Source organism: Mus musculus, chromosome 6 (assembly GCF_000001635.26).
Source record: "Mus musculus strain C57BL/6J chromosome 6, GRCm38.p6 C57BL/6J".
Lineage (NCBI taxonomy): Eukaryota > Metazoa > Chordata > Mammalia > Rodentia > Muridae > Mus > Mus musculus.
In genome coordinates, this window is record NC_000072.6 from 54868480 (window position 1) to 54890746 (window position 22267).

A 22267-nucleotide genomic window follows, 5' to 3' on the forward strand; every position below is an offset into this window, starting at 1 on the left:
TTCATCAGTGAAGTCCTTATCATTTCTTCAATGCATTCTAAAAGTAATTCCTTGTCTAAGTGAGTGTGTTATGACCCACAGGAGGAGCAGGACCACCCAAAATATGTAATAGTATTTTCCTCTAAGTCTTAGATTCCATTATTATAACATTTTACATGATTTTTTTCTTCTTTAAATTGTATTTTTTTCATTGTAATGTGTGATTTTGTACTTGTGCTTTAGACAAAGGAGACAATAGTTTAAATTAATCTAAAATTTATTAATACTAAGTACCAAATAGCTTATTTCTTTTCATTTTCTATATTTTAATAGAAACATTTTAAGAATACCCTTTACCAAGTTAATATACATTATTCCTTTTACTAGCTTCAAAGATAGATTTGGTAGATACAGTGGAAAGTCATTTGGATTTTAATGTTGTGGAGGGCTGTGTCCGCCACTCTGTTTTCAAAATGTATTGATGTGTTTATTTGTAGTTAAGTCCATCACTGCTTCTGTACAGAATGCTTATAAGCTATCAGAGTTAGTTGTAGCTATCAACATGACACAAACCTAGAGTCACCTGGGAAGAGGAAATCTCAACTGAAGACATGCCTTGTTCAAATTGATCTGAGGCCTGACCTTGTCTCAGGGCATTTTCTCAATTGCTAACAGATAGAGTGAGCCTGGGCTGAATTAAAAAGATAGCTGAGCCATTACAGTATCTAACTGCGCTTGCAGAGAACCCAGCTTTGCTTCTCAGCATCCACACAATGATAGCTCACAACCCTCTGCACCTTCCCTCCTGGGGATCCTCTTCTGACCTCCTCAGGCACCAGGCACACACAAGGTCCACAGACACACATGCAGGCAAAACACTCACATACATCAAACAAAGTTTTGAAAAAGTAGCTGAACATGAGCCTGTGAACAAGCCAGTAAGCATCATCATTGCTGCATGGTCTGTACTTTGATTCTTGCTTGATTTTTGAGCTTCTTCCTGCAAGTATACCTATGAGTATAATCCAAATAAACACTTTTATCCAGTTTCTCTTAGTCAAAGTGTTTATCATAGCAACAGAAGCAAACAAGTGAGTTTCTATGAAGAAAAAAAACCAGTTTTGTTTTAGTGTTAAATGTTTGTTTGTCTGAGATAGGTGCTCACTGTTTATATCCCTGGATCTCCTTGATTGACTGACTGGCTTGGAGCTAGTTAGGGAGAGCATGTGGGGCTAATCCTCTGCTCAGCCTGCCTCTGTCTCATGGGGAACAAAGGCATGCGCCACCACACCTGGCTGCTTCAGCACTTCACTGATACCTATGGATATTGAGTTGGTTGTATTATGGAATAGTCAGTGTCCTTGCTAGGAGTTGTTTGGTCTACAGAAGTCTAACAGATGGAGAAATTTAATAAAATTCTCCACTATAACTGGTTTTACCAATTTTTCTTGGATTTAAAGTCTCTTAAGTTGTGTTGGTGGCATTAGCCTTATAGAAAGTTTTCTGGTTTTATATGTTTTATATGTGTGTACATGTTTGTGTATGTGCAGGTATTTGTGTGCATGTATATAGAGATTAAAGATTGATGTTATCTTCTATTACTTGCTTTCCATCTTACTGAACCTGTAACTCATCAGTTCCACTAGACTAGCTGACCAGAGAGCTCCAATCTGCCCGTCTCTGCCTATGGGTGCTGGAAATCCGAACTCAGGTCCTTATGCCTGCACACCAAGTATTTTACACACTGAGCCACCTCGTAGCCTTTGGCTTTATATATTGCACAGCTATGTTATTTGCAGAAATCTTTAATTTGAGTATTACCTTTTAGACTAGAACTTTTTAAAGACAGGTCTCATGTAGCCGAAGCTGTACTTGAATTCACTGTGCAGCCAGACCTGGACTTGATCCACTCATCCAATTCCTGAGCTGCTGAGACTGTCCACCTTCCATAACCATTAACGTGCCACCATGGTTGTGTAAATTCTGGTATAATGTGTAAACCTCTGATTTGGGGTAAGAATCAAAGGATTTTGTTACTCATGAACAGCTGAAATAAAAAGTCCTTTGTTGGTCCTGAAACCTTGATCCCCCCCCCCCCATCAGTGAGCAACTGCAATGAAGAGCTCAAGGAACCTGTGCTCTACAGATGTCCTTGAAAAGATTCCCAAGGGCACAGAAACGCCAGTGTAAGACCCAGGGAGAATGGCCTTCCAAGTGCTGCTTCCTCTGATTGCTTTTGCCTGCCATCTTTGTTCTTACTTCTCTTTAGAATCGACTTTTCTTCCTGATTAGATACGTTTGCATGGTTACAGTGCAGAGACAGAAAATGTCCAGTGAAAAGTAACCTCTCACCTTAGCAAGCCCTCAGTTCTTTCCAGGGGTAGCTTGAATTTTTTGTACTCTTTCCACTAGAGAAAGGGCATTTGTGTATGTAAACAGCTGAGAATGTCTTTGGGACTAGTATCTTGTAGTCATGATCAGCCAAGGTTGTATGTATTTTTGTATTCCTGATCGTGGACATACATTAGAGGATTAGATAGAGTTCAGCATAACCTGTCTCATGCCAGGTGTAGTACTAGCCAGGTATTAGTTATGTCTCACCATTGCTTTATGAGGTAGCTGCCACCCCCAAATGTTCCTAAGTAACTTGGAAATTGAGAATCACACCTAAAGCTGTCTAAGCTATATACATGCTGTAGGTTTTTTAAGGCTTTGGGGTTGAGTTTTTGTTTGTTTCTATATTCAAATTGTTTGACTCTCTTATTGCCATTATGAGCCCACCTTTAACATGATAACTTCATGCATGATTCTGATTTTAAAGCATACAGTAACAAGGCCTGAAAATCTGATTCTTACTGTCCCTCAATGTAGTGACTCAACATGAATGTACCTGAATCTTAGTTAAAAGCATAGTTTATTACAATTTTTTAAATGTATTCAACAGTTTAAGTTTGTTGGAGGGTAGAGTGCAATGTAGGACAATATTTGATTAGGTATAGCAATTGTGATGTTTGTTTGTTTGTTTGTTTTCTTTTTGTGAAATGTGAGAGAAATGGGGAATAGATTGAAAATTTGGAAGATTAGGAAGTAATTCTGTATATACTAATTCCTTAGATGGCTTGTATGGCTATTTGCAGCCTATAAGGAACTTACCTTTTTTGTACTTGGCTTTTTGAGTTTGCTTTTAGGTCACCTTGGGAATGAACATGTGCTTCGGAAGTCATCTTTTCTCCCCTTCTGTTCCAATTTTCCCATTCCAGATTCAAGTCCATTTCACTTTGGTCACATTTCCTTGAAGGAGATGCCAGGTGTGCATTTCCAAAATATTTCCAGGCATATGATTTTTAAATTATTAAAAAACTCTGTTTTTCAGTAGTCTTTTTGTTTGCTCTTTCAACCTATGAACTACATTACTGTGTGGCCCAAGCTGGCTCCCACGTGTAACCCTCCTGCATGCTTAAGATTTTAGCTGTGAGCCATTCCTTGAAGTTGACCTTATTTTTATATTGTTTTTACAGTACAGTTGAATGGTAGCTGCATGATTAATATGATCAATTCTTTGTTATATTTACACACACACACACACACACACACACACACACACACACACACACACAAGCAAATGCATTGAGGTAGAGAAGTCTGGAATTCCAAGGTGAGCCAGAATGAGATTCTGAGAGAGATGAGAACCAACACTTACCAGGGGTTTGCACTTTGAGGCAGACTATTAAAGGTTGATACCATATTTATATTGATATTTAACTTGAAAATCAGCTTCATTTTATTAAATTTCATAAGCTGTTACAGTATAGGAGTAGAACAACCCCTTGTGTAACTGAAATGTCAAATATTAGCATTAACTCCTTCTAAACTAATTTAGGTACCTGAAAATATTAGTAAGAGAGCCACCACTTTTCAGTATTTGAGTAATTGCTTTTTACTAATATTGTGATTTTTTTTTTTTAATTCTTGATTTTTCTAGGGATTATTTCACATTTCAGCTGCTTTTGTTTTCTTCTGCTATCATTGAGGGTTCAAGAGAAAGTAAATCCTCAGGTAAACGCCTGATGTGTTATAGTGCTCGGCATCGTCTTGGCTGGAGAGATGAACTACTGTTTGGATGCTTGTCTGAAAGTGACTGTGGTGATAGACTTGTGCATGGAGCCCTGGCTGCCTCTCACACTCACTCGGCCTTTGTTGTTTTGGCTTTTGGAGACTTTTGGCTGTCTGCTTTTCTTCATGTTGTCTTGATCCACAATAACTTTATGGATATGTGCTTGGATCTGCTAAATTTTTTAATTTTGCACAGTTGGCTGCTTGAATTGTAAGTGATCTCTTTGGACAAAGAGCTTGAGAAGCTGTAAGTGAAGTATCAATTTACAGACGTTTATAATTAGCTTGTAAGTATATGTTCACCAGCTATTACATATTTTAACATTTGATATCTTACCATAACTGAAGCTGAAAATTGAAGAGCTGATTGCAGTTGGCTTGTGGCCACTACGGTGATAGCACAGGTGATGCTGGCTTCTTTTCTGACAGAGCATGTTATTGGCCAGGATTGCTTCAAGCTGTTCAAGCAGTAGGGTGTGAGCTGCTCTCTACTTTATAATATAATACTAACTCCCCGCAGCTGAGAGTGGCCAGTCTCAAGACTTTTCCCCAGGAGCTGGAGAGAGATGGTTCAGTGGTTAAGAGTGTACGACACTTGCAGAAGTCCCCAGCTCAATGTCTAGCACCCATATGGGGCAGCTCACAACTGCCTGTGACTACAGGCAGGACAGAGGACCCAACCCCTCTGACCCGAGAGCACTAGCACGCACAGCACATGGTCCTCTCCAGCTGGAAAATTTCACACACTTAAGGATGTCTGAAACCCTTCGTTTGCATCAATATTTATGCTACTGTAATGGGGTTTTTTAAATTGGAATGAAGTTATTGTTTCTTCAACAAAACTCACAAAGTAGGCAAAATTCTACTTAATTAGAACCTAAATCCAAGTTATGGTCCCAAAACACAACTACTTTAGTGTTTCTGATAAGTTACTTAACTTCCTCAAGTCTTTTTGCTCACATGGAAATGTAGATAACAGTCATCATTGTGTAAGGTTAGCATCAAATATAAGGATGTCCAAAAGAATGCAATAAAGTGCTTATTTGTATTGCCTTATGTGAATGAAGCCACAGTGTATGCAGTGTTGGGCAAATCATCTGCATGTGACTGTTGTAATCTGCCCATAGTAATGGTGTACAAGGTCAGAGGGTCTCAGACATTCCATGGCAACAGAGATTTCTCTGAAGAACTGAAATATCAGGATGAGGTGTAAAAGAAATAGGATAATAATTGGCTTTGTTTTTTGAAGAAGTCTGTAAAGTATTTCCTATTAACAAAAAAGTTCAGGTAACTTATAAAAATTTTGTAACTTACAAAATATTTACAGAATTCTTTAAAATCTTAACTATATTTTTAGTACATTCCCTTTGTTAATATTGAAGACAAGTAATAAGATGTTTCAAAGGTTGACTAGATTACAGCAAAATGGAAATCTGTATTAAGTTTTCAGTTTTCACGTTTTTAAGTTATTGGGGGGAGGAGTTCTTGATGGTTTTTGAGGCAGTCTAGGTTGTCCTCACTGTGTAGACCAGGCTGGCCTCAAACTTACAGAGGGGAGATACTCCTGCCTTTGCCTCCCAGGGGCTGGGAGTAGCGGTGTGTGCCACCATGCCAGCCCATAAACCTTTAACTGTTTGTGGGTATTCTCACCCCAGCTCCGTTTCTCACTGTTACCTTCAGAGAGTGCCCTCCTCCTGTCTTAACCTCCTGGGTATAGTTAGGCTGTGCTACGATGCCTGGCTCAACTCAAGTCTCATGCACTTCCTAGTCTTCCCTCTCCCCTCATACCAATCTCCGGTTACCAAGAAACTCAGGTATCTGATACTGCCGTGACATGGAATGCAACCCCAAAGTGATTCTGGCAGCCCACCTCTTGTTAAACATCATCGTTTTAACTTTTTCCCATATCTATAATCAATGGAAAGGCACCAGAGAGGTAGAATGGTGTTCATGCCAACTACTCCACACATGTTAATAGCGGTGATGAACACAGAAAAATTGCAGTTCAGTTTTCACATGGCACAGTGATTTCTTTTTAAACTGTAAAAATGTTTTCATATAGATTTTATGAGAGGACTTTACATTTTGAAAAACTGAGCAATTTTTGAGACGTTCTAACTCAGTTGCTTACATATCTCATTTGAACATTGAGTAACTGGAGTATTAAAGCTGACTTCAAATTGTTTGATCAGATGAGAGTTCTGCAGGAAACCCTTGCCAGCAGAGCTTGATCTTTGGCTTTAAGCTGCTGTTTGGGGTGTTTGTGTGTGGGTGTACTTGTCTTGATACTGAAAATATAGTTGTCATTGTACTGAAGCTAAAAGGAATTTAAAATCAGAATAACTGCCTTAAATCCAGCATTCTGAATTAAGATAGGGCAGTTTTGTTTTGTTTTTTAAACTAAACTTCAAAGTGTTTGAGGTTCATACTCACCTATCAAGTTTAAAATATTATATAGAATTCTTAAAATACAATTTTTATTCTTATATTCTTAAAATATAACTTTATAGATTGGATTTGCCTTTTGTACAAATTTTATGAGTAGGATAAAATTTAAAAATATATTTAATGAAAAATTTAATTAATTATTTTAGCTTTAATAAATATTAAAATTGTCATAGCAAATTCTTAAGGCATTGTAATGAAGACATCAACTTGATTATAGATCAGTATAGAAGTGTTAGAGAAGTCGGGTATTATACTGGCTAGTTTTGTGTCAACTTGACACAGCTGGAGTTATCACAGAGAAAGGAGCTTCAGTTGAGGAAATGCCTCCATGAGATCCAACTGTAAGGCATTTTCTCAATTAGTGATCAAGGGGGAAAGGCCCCTTGTAGGTGGGACCATCTCTGGGCTGGTAGTCTTGGTTCTATAAGAGAGCAGGCTGAGCAAGCCAGGGGAGGCAAGCCAGTAAAGAACATCCCTCCATGGTCTCTGCATCAGCTTCTGCTTCCTGACCTGCTTGAGTTCCAGTCCTGACTTCCTTTGGTGATGAACAGCAGTATGGAAGTGTAAGCCGAATAAACCCTTTCCTCCCCAACTTGCTTCTTGGTCATGATGTTTGTGCAAGAGTAGAAACCCTGACTAAGACAGGTATTTTTCTTTCAACAATATAATTGGTTATTGATGCACAATACTCTATTTCGTGTTGAGTCTTGTGTGTAGACTTATGGTATATGGTTAATGACATTTGTTTCTCAGATGCTCATCTCGCTCGTCTTTCTCATCATGATGAGTGAGGTTGAGGGCCAGTCAGTGTCTTCTGAACCCTGAGTGCACTGTCCCTCAGCTAGAGGAGACTGGTGTGTTTTAGGATGGGCGTGTGCTGCAGTTTTGTTTGCTTTTCTTTTGAGACAGGGTCACTCTGTATAACTCAGGGTAACTGTGAACTTTCAGTACACCTGCCTAAAGCTTCCTGTGGGCTGGCATTACGTGTCATAATTTATGGAGGTGTTTTTTCTCATTGGTACATAAAACTGTGATACATCTCACAATCATGTATGGTAGAAAGTAGTGCTTCCAACAGAGCTTGCTGATAGGAGCCTGATACAGCTGTCTCCTAAGGGCCTCTGCCAGTGCCTGACAAATAAAGAAGTGGATACTCACAGCCATCCATTGGACTGAGCACAGGGTCCCCAATGGAGGAGCTAGAGAAAGAACCCAAGAAGCTGAAGGGGTTTGCAGCCCCATAGGAGGAACAACAATCAAATCAATATCTCCAGAGCTCCCTGGGACTAAACCACCAACCAAAGAAAACACATGGTGGGACTCATGGCTCCAGCTGCATATGTACCAGAGCATGGCTAGTCGGTCATCAATGAGAGGAGAGGCCCTTGGATCTGTGAAGGTTCTATGCCCCAGTATAGGGGACTGCCAGGGTAAGGGAGCTGGAGTGGGTGGTTTGGGGAGTAGGGGAAGGGGGAAAGAATAGGGGTTTTTCGGAGAGGAAACTAGGAAAGGAGTTAACATTTGAAATGTAAATAAAGAAAATAATAAAATAAAATAAAAACTATTTTGAAAACTCTAAAAAAGTAGTGCTTCAGTTTTGAAGTTTATTAGAAAATTCATTCACATCTTTATTAGGTTTAAATTGGTTTTATTTTTGCAGGTAAAATCTACGTGGTAGAAATATAGTTTAATTTTTAAGAATTAGAAATCTTTATTAAGTGGTTTTCTCAGTTCCGCAGTGCTGGGGATGAAGCACATCATGTTTTGCTCTTCCTCTTACCTGTCTGTTACCTGGGTCCCTGAATGACAGGCCAAACACTCAGGCTTCAGTGGAGAAGAAAGGGGGAGGTGGAGCTAGAAGAGAATTCCAAAGTAGGGAGGAAACAGGAAGAGAATAGCTCGGGTCCAGCGACAGCTGATGACAGTGGCCCGCCCCTCTGCTCCATAGGAAACAGTGCAGCGCAGGAACCTGAAGGGAATGCTGTGACACGTGTTCTTATCTCTGTGTTAGCTGCTGGTCATGATCTGTCTTAGCTTGTGCTGAGAAAGTTGTTCATTACCAGGCTTGTATTCTCCATCAGTCTGCTGCATCAGAATGAATCATTGAGGGGAGCTACATAGTCTCTAAAGTTTCTATTCATACTCTACAGTGATGGCATGCTTTAGGTTTTCAGCGGTTTTTTGTTTTATTTTAGTTTGGTTTTTTTCGGTTTTTTTTTTTTTTTTTTTTGGTTTTTCGAGACAGGGTTTCTCTGTATAGCCCTGGCTGTCCTGGAACTCACTTTGTAGACCAGGCTGGCCTCGAACTCAGAAATCCTCCTACCTCTGCCTCCTGTGTGCTGGGATTAAAGACGTGCGCCACCATGCCCGGCTCGGTTTTCAGCGGAACACAAAGGATATGTAACATGCAAGTTCAACCAGGGTTCCTTTAAACATTAATATAGAACATTAAGCTGGAGTAGTGGTGTATACTTTCATTCCCTGTTCTCAGGAGGCAGAGGCGGGGGGGGGGGGGGGGTGGGGGGGTGGTCTCTATGCATTTGAAGCCAGCCTGGTGTACATAGTGACTCTGGGCCAGCCATGGCTACATAGTAAGACCCTGTCTCATTCATACATACATACATACATACATAGAACAGTAGTGGGGCTTAAATTACAATTTCTGAATTTTTTTAAAGGAACATCTGGTTTTCCCTTGTGTTGGTAAGCATCGTGGAGTTTTTACAGTTCCTTCAGCACTGTCTGGAAACCACTTAGATCGCTGTCTGGGTTTGCCATGCCATTGTTGATGGGAAAGGCTATGAAGAGTTTCTCTTCTTTTGTTATCTGCTTTTTTTTTTTTTTTTAAGATAAGCAGCTTTTTTAGCAGTTTCCTGTAGGGCATTGTTTCTTTTTGTTTTCTTTAATTAAAAAACAAAAAAACTTAGAATGGTTATTTTATATTCATGTCTTCTTAGCCATACTACACTAAATTTTTTCGAACTGTCTTAGACACTAAACTAATGTTGACACATGGGGAAAGATTATGAATTTCAAATTACACATAACTGAGTTGTTGACTTTGGATCAGAATCTTGTGCAAGTTGAGAGCTATGGTAGTGTGTCCGTGCTTACTCTTATTTATGCCTCTGTGGACCGGGAGTGTAAGATGTCCAGAAGGAGAAGTGAAGAGCACTCAGTCATCGTCAGCAGGACTTCAGGTGTAGGTGCTGAGTTTTATGCAGTTGGGGAGGTGTAGTATGCCATTCATTGGTGGGTTGAGGTTTTGTCTTTTGATTTTTCAGTTTGATGGCTAGTTTTGCTGTACTGAGTTCTTTCTCTCTCCACAGAGGATGTGCTGAGTAAAGATACGGGGGAATGTGCAATATGCCTTGAAGAACTGCAGCAGGGGGACACCATAGCACGGCTGCCTTGCCTGTGTATATATCATAAAGGGTAAGCGTGGTAGGCCTTTAACTAAGTTGATATCACAGTAAAATGATTATTTTCTTAGTTCAAGCATTGTAGTTAGGGCTAAAAGGTTTCTTCTTCATGCAAACTCTTCTGTTCAACTTAGGATCTTAATAATGCTCCACCTCCCTTTCTCTCCTCTGCTCAGATCAAATTTGAACATGCATCTGTTGTACCTAAGTGGCTGCCATTTTTAAGCCACTTAGTGTTCTGCAAGTGTTTTTCAGCTTGGTCAGCAGGTGTCTGTGTAGCAGCCACTTCAAATTACAACTGGGAAATAAGACAGTTGGACTGTCTCCAGGTTTGTATTTCAACCAAATGGCAAGCTGAGATCCCAGCTTGTTGTACATACATTTTTCTTGCTTCAGAGTAATATAGGACCAATATTAGCTTGAAAAACAAAGCCAGGTATGGCAAGGCTCTTGTTCAGTTCCAGCACTCAAGAGGATGAGGCAGGTGGGTCTCTGAGTTCTCTGCCAGCCTGGTCTACATGCTGAGTTCCAGGCCTAGCAGTGAGACTCTGTTGCAAAAACAACCACTATTTAACTGCAAAGAGAATAGAAAATTAAGGCCTAGAGAGTTGGCTCAGGGATTGAGAGCACATCTTGGTCATTTTAATTCCCAGGACCCATGTCAAGGACCTCACAAGCACCTGCAACTCCGGCCTTGGGAGAGGCTATAGGTGGAAGGACCCAACACCTCTGGCCCCAGAGGGCACTAGTACTCACATGCACATACCTACATGCATACTCATAATTAAAAGAAGTGATAAAATATATTTAAATTTTAAAAGAAAAATAGGAAGTTGTAGCATTGGAACCAAGGGGAAGAATAAAGTGGAGGTTTACTTAAAAGTGGGGGCTGTTGCAACATGGAGAAAGCAGAGTGAACAAGACAAAACGGAGACACAAAAATCCAATCCAAGCCAAGCAGTCATTATATCTGTAAGAATAAACTACAGGTGGTGAAATAGTAGAATGTGATATTGATAAGAAACATGCTTTAAAGGTACAGATGAATGCAGAGTTAAAAGGGGAAAGAGCCATATATCTAGGCAATTGATAACTAAATAAACAATGAGTGCTAAAATCTCATGAAGTCAACCAACACGGGGAGCACTGCCTAGACTAGAGTGACTATGCAGTGTTAAATACGGAAAACTCTTCTTGCTTATCTCGCTTGATATAAGCTATCTTGATTATTTTTAAAAATTCCTGACTAAAAAATAAATGAGTTAAGATATAAAAAAGTTGAACAGTCGCGGCTTGCCAAGTTTTGACTTTAGTTTTGCAGATAGAATCTAACGGTATAGCATAGGATAGCTTCAAAATGTCCTTGCAGCCCGGGCTTCCCTCACAGCTGTGTCCTCCCCTCCTGAGAGCGAGTGATTTGGGGTGTGTGTCACTGTGCCTGACTTCCATACTTTCCACGCCTGCTTTTACTTGTCAGTGCTGGAGATAGAACTTGGGGTCTTACAGGTGCCAAGCTGTTCTTTACCACTAAGCTGCATCCCTACCCAGTGATTGAGTCTGATGAATGTATATGCTTGTATATTTATCCAACAGTTATTGAAACATAAGGTATCTAAGATTAAGACTTAGTATTATAAAAAATAATAATTATACCCAAATTAATCTGTATAGTTAATGCTGCCCCAATCAACTCTTAGTTTCTTGTAACTGGACACAGTGTTTCTAAAAATATATGTGGACTAAAAGTGAAGGGCCAAAAAGAGCAGTGAGCATACTCCTGAAGAGTAATACTGTTGGCACATGTCCTAAGAGATGTGGAAATAAAACAAGGACAGAAGTGAGTCCATGCGCACATGAGCCGCATGGGGAGCCCACAGCATGGGACTGGGGGACATGTAAGCTGCAGTCAGCACTGCCGGTCCTCCACTGATGGGCTCACTGTATGATCTTAGACTGGCTTTACTGCCTTGTCTCTGAATGTTTAACATAAGAATAATAGTACAGACTTATTTAGTTATGAGGATTTAAATGCGTTAAAATTTGGGAAATGTTAGCACTAATAAATAAATGTTAAGTAAATGAAAGCATTTGACTAGAGGTACTGTAACAGTGTTGTAGACTGAGTAAGCTTTTGGTAAATGGTGCTGTGATCAATTAGTTACCGATACAAAAAAAGCAGTTGAATCCCCTTTTGTAAGTTGAAAATAAAAATTCTAGGTTGTCCCAGGCAGCATACACCAGCTGGTATGAGGCCCCCGACACAAATACAGCAGAGAAGTACCTGGTCTGGCCACAGTGAGAAAAGACTCACCTAACCCCTGAGAGGCTTGAGGCCCCAGGAAGTGGGGAGGGTAAGGAGGTGAGGAATGGGATGAGGAACTGAGGACAGACCTCGGACGGAAGGGGGATAACGATTGGACCATAGAAAAAGGATTAAAAATAATTTTTTAAAAAAAAAGAAGAATGCATCTCTCTATTTCCATAATTAAAGTTTAGTGAAGAGGAACTGGAAAAAAATTCTAGGTTGTCTCTGCAGTACATGTGAAATTCAAAGTCTAAGGAAGTAGGGGAAAAAATGAGGAATTTTTTTTTACCTTTTTATAAGAACTTTCTTTTTGCTTACAATATATCCTTTTTCCCTCCATCTCCCCAAAATATGCTTAAGGAGTACTCAGAGATGGCTCAGCAGCAGAGAGCCTGGCTTCTGTTTCCAGCACTCACGTGGTGGCTCAGGCCTCCTGTAATCCCAGCTGTAGAGGCTCTGACACCTTCCCTCCTGACATTCAGGAGCTCGTGTACACATATGGTACACTTAGGTACACTCAGTCAAATTTAAAGTAAACTTAGATGATTGATAAAATGGTTACAAGTTGAATCATACCTACATTTCAGATAGAAATGGTGGAAATGCCGCTGAACATGACAACAGAGTTTTATGTTGGAAATAGAAGAGTCAGATCTGTGGCAGATGATGTGTGCAGCTGGCATATAGAAACCCCGTTTCTGGCATCCTAAGTGCTACTGTGTAACAGCTGCAAATGAGACCAAGCCTGCAGTGATGCAGTGTTGAAGGGCACTCCTCCCCATGACCTGCTCAGTGTCCCATCAGGCTGGGTTTCAGACAAGCCCCAGCCACAGTGCTAAGGTTTATATGCAGTGGCTTTTGTCTTCATGGCCTATCAAGTCTGGATCCTTCCTTAATTATATATATGATATTAAACTCATTAACATTCCAAAAGCACAGTATTTATTAAAAATCAACATGGTTTTGTTCTGGTAACAAAATATGTTGTATGGTTTTCCTTTAATGTGATACTAACCATCAAGCCCTGTTACTTTTAGTTTATGACTTTGTGGAAAGGTTTATTAAAAAGCATGCATAGTGCCAGGCATGGTGATATCTACCTGGAGTCCCAGTATTCAGGAGGCTGAAGCAGAAAGATCTCCAATTTGTGATCAGCATAGAATATAGCAATACTTACTTTATTTCAGAATCCCTGACCCCACACCAGGTAGGTAGGTAGGTAGGTAGGTAGGTAGGTAGGTAGGTAGGTAGGTAGGTAGATAGATAGATAGATAGATAGATAGATAGATAGATAGATAGATAGATGCATGCATGCATGCATACATACATACATACATACCATACATACCATACATACCATACATACCTGAATAATAGTAGGGTCTTGAAAATCTGTAAGGAAAAGACCAAAAGGGGGCCATGGGGAAACAGCATTGAGATGGTTCAGTGGGTTCAGTTGGCAAAAGTACTCGCCCGCAAGCCTGACTGCCTGAGCTTGCTCCTCAGGATCTTCACATGGATGGAGAGAACTTACTCCTGTAGGCTGTAGTCACCACAAAACCCCCCTGCAATAAATAAATTATAATACAATATTTTTGAAAGTGAAAAATTGTTAGCAATTTATTTAGAAAAGAGGATCAGTATAGTTGGTGGGAAGCTATAGCTGCCAAGTATATGTTACAGGCTGGTCATTTTGCTCTCAGGTCTATGCTGCAGAAAAAGTCTAAAGAAAGCTGTTCCTGCCCAAAATTGAAGGGGAAAGGAATAAGGCTTCTAAACCCGGATGTGAACCAGCACCGAGAAAGCCTCACTGTGACTTTTAAAAAAGCCAATTCAAACAATAATTAGTGACAGAATTAATTTGTATTTTTTGTATGACCGTTCAGAGACTGCCCATAGATAACTGAGAATTTCTATAGTAAAAGAATAGATAAATTGTGATATTTTCTTTGTCATTATTTATTTTGAAACAGGATTTCACCCACATTTTCTAGGCTGGCCTTAAAGCTATCAACCTCCTGCCTCAGCAACCAAACAGCTGGGATTATGCTACATCAAATCCATGTGCTATACTTATATAATGAAATACACATTTAAAGGCATTTATGAAAAAGGCAAATGAGGCATAATATTTATGGTAGCATTCATTTAAGTTTTTAAATATGGGGAAACACTACATGTTTTTAGAATATGCACCTTTAGAATTATCTACTAAGAAAATGTCTAAGAATAAAAAGTACTTACATCAGAATGCTGCCTTTCTTTCTGCTGGAGCAGCAGGAGAGAGGATGTCACAGACTAACTAAACAAGCAATAGAAACTGTGTGGGTTGATATCAGTTGACATGGCATAGATTCTGAAGCCACTTACTGCTTTCTCATCATGAGCCCAGGTTACATGGCTATAAAGGAAGAACCCATTGAAGACCGCATAAGTACTGTTGAGTTGCAGGAGTTATCACCGCATGTAGCATTTTGTTTTAAGATGTAGGTGGGAGGTTTTTTAGGTTCAGTGGTACACACCAGACTGAAAATACGTTGTAATCACATTGCAGTGTGATATTTATTACAGTGCCATCAGGAGTTGCTAAAGCATTTAGAAGTATTGACGTACTTTACCTTTTATGTCTATTATTGTCACCTGTAGAATTTATTCTATTATTGTTGGGTATGAGAGTGGTAGCTCTTCATTCTTCACTTTAGCATCAGCTAACCTGGCTTTCTAAGCATGCAGAAATTAACGTGTTAACACCCCCCACACCCCACCCCAGTGAGAAGCCTGAGCAGTTGGAACCCTGCTTTAGTGATTTACAAGCTGCTGGGCTTGTTACTTGTTCTTTGAAGACATTGATTGTATACTTGCCACAGCTCTGTGACTTTGAACTTTGGACAGTGAGGGGAATGTGCTACATCTATGCTGACAGTAGAGCAGCCGTGGCACATATCACTATTGTGAGTACTTGAAATGGGACTGAGAAACAGGATTGTATTGTTAATTAATCTAATGAACTTATATAACTACTGCTTTGGGCAGTGCAGATCTATATTAGGAATAATTATGGGCTGTGAAGACAGCACAGTAAAGTGCTTGTCTTGCAAGAATGAGGTCTTGGGTTCAATCCTCAGAACCCACAAAAAAGAGTGAGTGTGGTGACCAGCATTTAGAGTCTCAGTGCTAGGGAGAGGAGGTCGTGGGTTCCTGGGACTCACTACTGTGCTAGCCTGCCTCACTACCTCACTTAGTGAGTTCTAGGCTAGTGAGAGGCCCTGTTGAATAAAAAAAGGTGGGTAGCACTTGAGGAATAACCTCCAAGGTTGTGCCTGGCTTCTACATGTATGCACACATTCATATATATATATATACACACACACACACACACACACACACGTGCGCGCGCACTCACACACACACACATTCTCTCTCTCTCTCTCTGTCTCTCTCTCTCTCACACACACACTCACTCAAGGAGGATAGGAGGATACTTATACCCTGTACATGGTTTCCAGTAAGATCATGAGTGCTCTATAAATGGTATCTTTGTCTGTGTATCTGTGGATTTCAGAGCAGGATAGAATTAAAGGTTCAGTAATTACACAGAAATATGGACTTTTTAAATGTTAGGCATAATGCCAAGAACTAAAAATTTAGATCATTTTTATTATACTGATAGACAACCTGAGCAGGCCTGTATGTAACTTTTTGAAAAGGAAATATTTTTCTAACTCTGACTTGATTTTTAAATATTGAAGAAATGTTAGTTTTGTAAGGGAATAGTTTTCCTTTTTAAAATTGAAAGTACTTCATTGCATAATTGTGAGGATTTCCCCCGTAATAATGTAGAAGAACTGAAGTATAATTAACATCTTTTCTTTTTAGGTATAATCAGTAAAAATAACAATTCCCGCCCCGCCCCCGCCCCCAGACAGTGAAGTCCAGTAGTAGTTAGTTATTTTTATTATAACTGTTAGGATGTAATTGTACATCGGGCTTACACTTTTCTGACTTTGTTCTTTTCTAGCTGCATAGATGAATGGTTTGAAGTCAATAGATCTTGTCCAGAGCACCCCTCAGACTAAGCACAGCAGACCCCTGTGTTACGGGTAACTGTCCCTTTCTTGTTTTAATTGATTTGTAAAATGTTATTTTGCATTACTGTTCTCATCTTCATTTGTTTTCAATTTATTTGTGTGTGTGTGTATGTGCGTGTGTGTGCACGTGTACGAGTGTTTTCTAGATATAAGACTACTATATAAAAATTTATTTTTAAAGATACACTATGGAGGTTTAAGAGTCTTGCCAGTGTTAGAATGCACACTTAACTATCACAGCCCTGGGCTTAATTCCCCAGCACCAAAAACCACTCCCAAAACAACAGCAAAAGAGAAAAAAATAGCAGCTCTTCGGGATTCTTGAATACAATTAGATATTGAGTAAGTAGAATACTCTGGGTACTTTAAACCACATTTGTTTATTTAATTAAAGCTTACCGCTGGGAGGAAACAGGTGGACAGTGAGGTACATACCATGACCACATTGTCCAGGAAGAATTCCTGAAGGGTCAGAGTAGTTAAGTCCATGATTTTAAAAAGCAAGTTGTACCACACATCCAATTACACAGCATATGCACAACTTCGTGTATATCGTTTATATCTGAGCCATGTGCTTTAAGGAAAGAGGGCAAAAGTTATGCCACGCAAGACCTAAGTTCAGATCTTTCCCTGAGCCCATGTAAATAAGCACTGGTCCAGTGATACACACTGAATCCCTAATGCTGAGGCAGGGGGCTCCCTGGAGCTTAACCAGCTTTTACCAGTTAAATCTAGTTGGCTAGATTTAGTAGGAAGCTGTCAAAAATAAAGTGGAGAGTGATTGAGTTGTCAACTTCTGGCTCTCACACATGAGCACATGCACAGATGCACACCAACAATCACACGTAAAAGATCAAAAGAAACAAGGCACTCTTCAAGTTCCAGCTTGCAAAGAGAATTTACTCTACGCACATGAGCACTGTTCCAGGTGTTTTCCTAGGAAATAAAATTCTGCTCATGCAGAAGAATTATGTGCTGGTATTGTGAGCATTATTTTCTGTCTGTTACTCGCTTGGTGTTAAAGTAACCTTCAAGTACTGTTACTCCTGTTACACAGATAAGGATGTTAGCGTGCTTGGGAAAGTTGACTTGTTGAGGGCACACAGTCTGTTGGTGCTAATTTGAACCCATGTGTTCTGATGCTGCTGACTGAGATTAGGTGGCAGTTCCTTTCAAAAGCTGCTTCATGCGACTAACCAGTCTCCTTCCCATCCTTAATATGTTGTGAAATGTTTGTGCTTCTAATAAGCCAAACATCACAGTTTTGTTCTGCTGACTTAGTTTATTAATGCTTAGTGAATTAAAGATAAACCCATAACTATCTCTTTCTTTATATCCCATAAGGTAATTTATAGAAGATATCATTTAGGATGGAGGGAAAAAATAAGATTAATAACTTAATGGCCATTTTTAAGTCTGAAGCATTTAACTAGTCTGAGTACTTCAGAGGCCGGAGAAGGCGCAGTAGAGAGACTGCAGCCAGCAGTAGAGGGCTGAACTGTGACTGCGACTGGAGGGCGGCAGTGTTCTGAGGTTCTGTTGCCGCCATCCTCACACTTCCGCTCAGTTTGAGCAAGGTCCTGACTGTGTCAGTTTGACACAAGCTGAGGTCAACAGGAAGAAGGGAACTTTGATTGAGAAAATGCCTTCAGAAGATCAGGCTGTATACAAGCCTGCAGGGCACTTTCTTAATTAGTGATTGATCCAAGAGGGTCCAGCTCACAGTGGGAGAGGCCATTCCTATGCAGGCGGTCCTGGGTTCCATAAGAAAGCAGACTGAGCAAGCCAGTAAGCTGTACCCCTCTATGGCCTCTGCATCAGCTCCTGCCTCCAGGTCCCTGCCCTGTTTGAGTTCCTGTCCTGACTTTTTTTGATGATGAACAGTGATGTGGACTTATGTATAAGCCAAATAAACTATTTCTTCCCCAAATTGCTTTTGGTCATGGTATTTCATCCCAGCAGCGATAACCAAAGGCAGTGAGCGGGGTTTAGGTGACTCACCAAGCCTGAAAACCTGGACCCGAATAGTAGGAGAGAACCAATTCCCACATCGTGTTCTCTGCCTCCACACACGTGTGTGGTCCCCCCTCCCCCCGTCTCCCCCGCCCCAGACAATAAATAAATGATGTAACTAGTAGCTCTTGCTCTTTAGCCTTGAAGTTATGAGGATCATTTTAAAAGTTAACAGATACAGAAGTGAGGACTACAGCTGGCTCCCTGTGAAAAGCAGAGGCACTGGGGGCCTGGGGCATGGAAAGACCATCACCTGGGAACCTAGAAGGACCCTAAGTAGAAATGGGGTAGTAAGATTTCTTCTGGTGCTGAGCAGTGGGGCATGGTGTACTGGGCACATGCACATCAGTGCATTTCTTTCACTATTAGAAAGGTAGAGATTTTATTGTTTGGTTTGATGATATTGGGAGTCAAACCCTTAGTCTTATACATGCCAGCAGTTACACTGAGGTGCATCCACAGCCCTGATGGAGGTTTTTGTGGTGGTTTTAGAGCTTGAACCTGTGTTTTACGTGTGCTGGCCAGATGGCTCCAAGCCACTGAGCTGAATCCCCAGCCTGAAAAAAAATGTTTTCTGAATGAGGAGGATGCTTTGAAATGCTGTCAAGTGTTGCCCTGTGTCTGGGTCAACACGGTTATGGAAAATTACTGAAGCATTTTAAGAGATATACTGAAAATCAGTGCTAATAAAATGAGAGTTTTGCTGGGCAAGGTGGCAGAAGTTCCAGGTCAGCCTGAGCTATATTGAAAGGGGGAGGTATTTTTAACTTAGTGGTTAGTATACCAAATATATCCCTAAACCTTTAACCTGCAGATAAGTTATTTTCTTTTAGTCTGTACTAGCACATTGAAGGTGGCCTCACAAAGTACCTTAAAGGGCTGATGAACAGAATCACAGCTCTGTACAGGAGAATGTCCTAGATCAAGGTGCCAGAGGACAGTGTCTTTGATGACTGTTCCTTGAGTATCCTTGGATGGCACAAGAGTGGCCAGTGGCCCTGATGGGCCCTGATGCTGCTGTGTTGGAGATTAGGAGACACTGAGACCACAGCAGACCTAGGCTTTTTGTTCATGGTCTCATCACTAAACTTTTTTTGTTAGTGTCACAGAAAGCTTATGAGAGTTTTGGAACACTTCCCATCTCATAGTCACCGGCATCTTTCTGTTAACCTCAGACAACATCTCTGTGTTCTTAACATCTTAGTTCTTAAGTAGTGAGACCCCACATTATATTTACAGCATAAGAATTTACTTACCCAATAGTCTTAATTAATTATGAAGCTGCTTACTGTTTTTATTTGAGGAGGTGGTTTTAAGTTTGAGCGGGTGTATGTACATGTGTACATGTGTATACTTAGTTCTCAACATTTATTGTGGAAAAGGAGTGACTTAAGTTTTGCTGATTCTTTTTTTAGACTATGTTAAACTTTAACTGATCATTCTGTTTCTTGCTTTGTTCTACAGAATAGTTTTATAAATTTCTGAAGCAGTAAAAGGGGAGGTGTGAAAGGCTACTGTGATAAAGCACTGTTCATGGGGAAGTGGATATTGTATTTCATTTGCATTACTGATATTGACCATGACTTAGAGTAATTTATTTTTATACAGGTTTTCTTGTCTTTACAAGATGCTTGAGAAATCTAGAAGATTTGAAGATCTGTCTCTGGAAGAAAATGAGAGCTGCAGGCTTATTCAGCCAGGATCTGAGTTCTGGGACACTTGGGTCCAGAGAAGGACAGGAAGAACCACAGAACTCAGCGAACCAAACTTGCATATAAGGGACACACAGGGATTTTGAAAATGCTGCACAGCCTGTACCAGTCACTGCGTAGATGACACTGATAAATGTTTTGTATTCAGACGCCAAAGTTAACTCATTTCAAAGTTGATTTCCTTTTTAGTAAGTTCTTAGAGCTGCTGTTTTAATGTGTTTGGTTTTGGTTTGTTTGTTGGTTGGGGTTTTTTTTTTGTTTGTTTGTTTTGTTTTGTTTTTTAGTTTGGGGACTTTTTATTTTCCTGAACATAATGTTTCTGCATTCACCTATTCTTAACTTGAAAACCACACAATTTCTTTCTTACAAAGTCTTCAACATGAACCAAGAAAATGTAATCAAAGCAGTATAATATTCTGTGAATGGAGAGTATAATTGAAGTTCTTCCACTTCCAGGCCCCACCTCCCCCTACCCCCATGTATGAAAAGTAGGTTTCTGGGTTGGAAAGCTAAACTCCGATAGTATGAATTAAAGGTTAATATATAAAAGTGTCATCCAAAGAGTAAATCAAGGTACATAATTACATTTAGTTCATTACATGTAGAGCTGTCTACTCAACTGCAGTTTCTGAAATCCATTGTTTCTTCTAAAAGGAAACTGTGCAATAGCTTGTTAGCAGTGACCATCTTGCAGCAGCTATGCAACTTTGAAAAGTTTTGCTGGTCCCCGCTCCGGGGCCACAGTGACTCTGTCCTAGCAGGTGTCTTTTGTCTTTCTGTAATTACTTCATTGTGCTTTGCATTTCCAGGAGGTTTCCCTATGTTTGGGTAAAATGTTTAGCAAGTTGTAAAACATCAGACCTTCTGAAAAGGGTGAAATAAACACTTCTGCAGTGGGACTTGGAGTAATCTGAGGGACATTTTATATACTTTTAAAAATCAGAATTTAATTGGGATGCCAGATTTCTAGCAACTTGCATCTTTAGTTTTCCAGATAATCTGGAAGTTAGCATTTGATAAATGATTTTTTAAGCAAATATAAAGATTTTTGTTAATTTATAATTTATTAATGTGTTGTTACTGTAATTGAAAATGTTGTGGATACTTTTAAATTCAGTCTTTGTAGAAAGAACTGTATTAAGCAAAATTATGTGAATAAATATTCCCCAAAAATACATCTAATGGTTAAGAATACTGGAAGAGAGCTATCAGGGCTGCAACAGTGAATGTCTTTTTAAATAACTATCAAAATGTCAAGAAGTAGAGTTCACCTTTAGTCTCTGGGGGGGACACAGCCCTGCTGTCCTGCTGTGCTGCGCTGTGCTGCACTGCCCTGCCCTGGGTGTGGAAGGGGAGTCTCTGGTGCTGCTCTGCCGCTCTTCACTCTGACTGTGCCCAGCTCTGTTGCTTGTACCTCTCCCTGCTCACAGGGCATGAGCACCTGCTGCTATGGTGCTCACAAGGGCATGGGCAGGAGCACCTGCTGCTATGGTGGGGTCGGGTGGGGACTGTCCTGATATGGGAAGAACTTGCCTGCTTTCCTATGGCTGTAGACTACATAGTACCTCTGCAGTTCCACTGTGATCGCCTGTTAGGGCCAGTGGTCTGATCCTGTGTCACAGCTGCCAGCACAGCTCTGTAGGTGTCCTTCAGCCAGGGCTAAGGAGGTTACTCTTCCTTCGAGGGAAATAGGCTTTCTCTAGGTTTTTGTTTGGTTTTATGAAATCGGAATCCATTTTACTTGTTCTTTCAGTTCGTAAGCTTTGCTCTCCCCCTGACTTTCCCCAGGGATGAGCTCTTAGAATGTGAATACCCACTTTGCCCTTTCCGCTGGTGTATTGTCTGGAAAGACTCACTTCTGCTGCCTTCTCTTCTTGGAGTGCAGCTGTGCTAATTAATGTTTAGACTCCCTGGGAAGATGACCTGCTAAGCTCAACTTGTTGGTGTCTCAGCCTGAGTTCCCCCTTCTGTCACACTGTCCTCCAGCAGTCTTCTGTGCTGCCTCCAAGCTCCTGTGGTGTGCGAGAGCTCACGGCTGCGTGGCACGGCCGTGGACACTTGACTGTGCTGATGCTTCTCTGGACAGTGGTTCCTGAAGTCCACTCAGACAGCCTGGTTGGTTTTTGTTTTTATTTGGTCAGATTTTATAAAGTTGACATTTTGACTTTAAATTTTATCTGTACAATT

At 40.3% G+C, this 22267-nt stretch overlaps 1 protein-coding gene across 1 annotated transcript in view; it reads left to right on the forward strand.

Annotated features, from left to right (window-relative positions):
• The window catches only part of Znrf2 (zinc and ring finger 2), a 73309-nt gene extending 51564 nt beyond the window's left edge, over nt 1–21745 (forward strand). The window contains exons 3-5 of the mRNA NM_199143.2: nt 9870–9975; nt 16286–16367; nt 19977–21745. Of these exons, the coding sequence (NP_954594.1) occupies nt 9870–9975; nt 16286–16343 (164 nt within the window). The 3' untranslated portion in view covers nt 16344–16367; nt 19977–21745. The remainder of the gene's footprint in view (nt 1–9869; nt 9976–16285; nt 16368–19976) is intronic.
• The last annotated feature ends 522 nt before the right edge of the window (nt 21746–22267 follow it).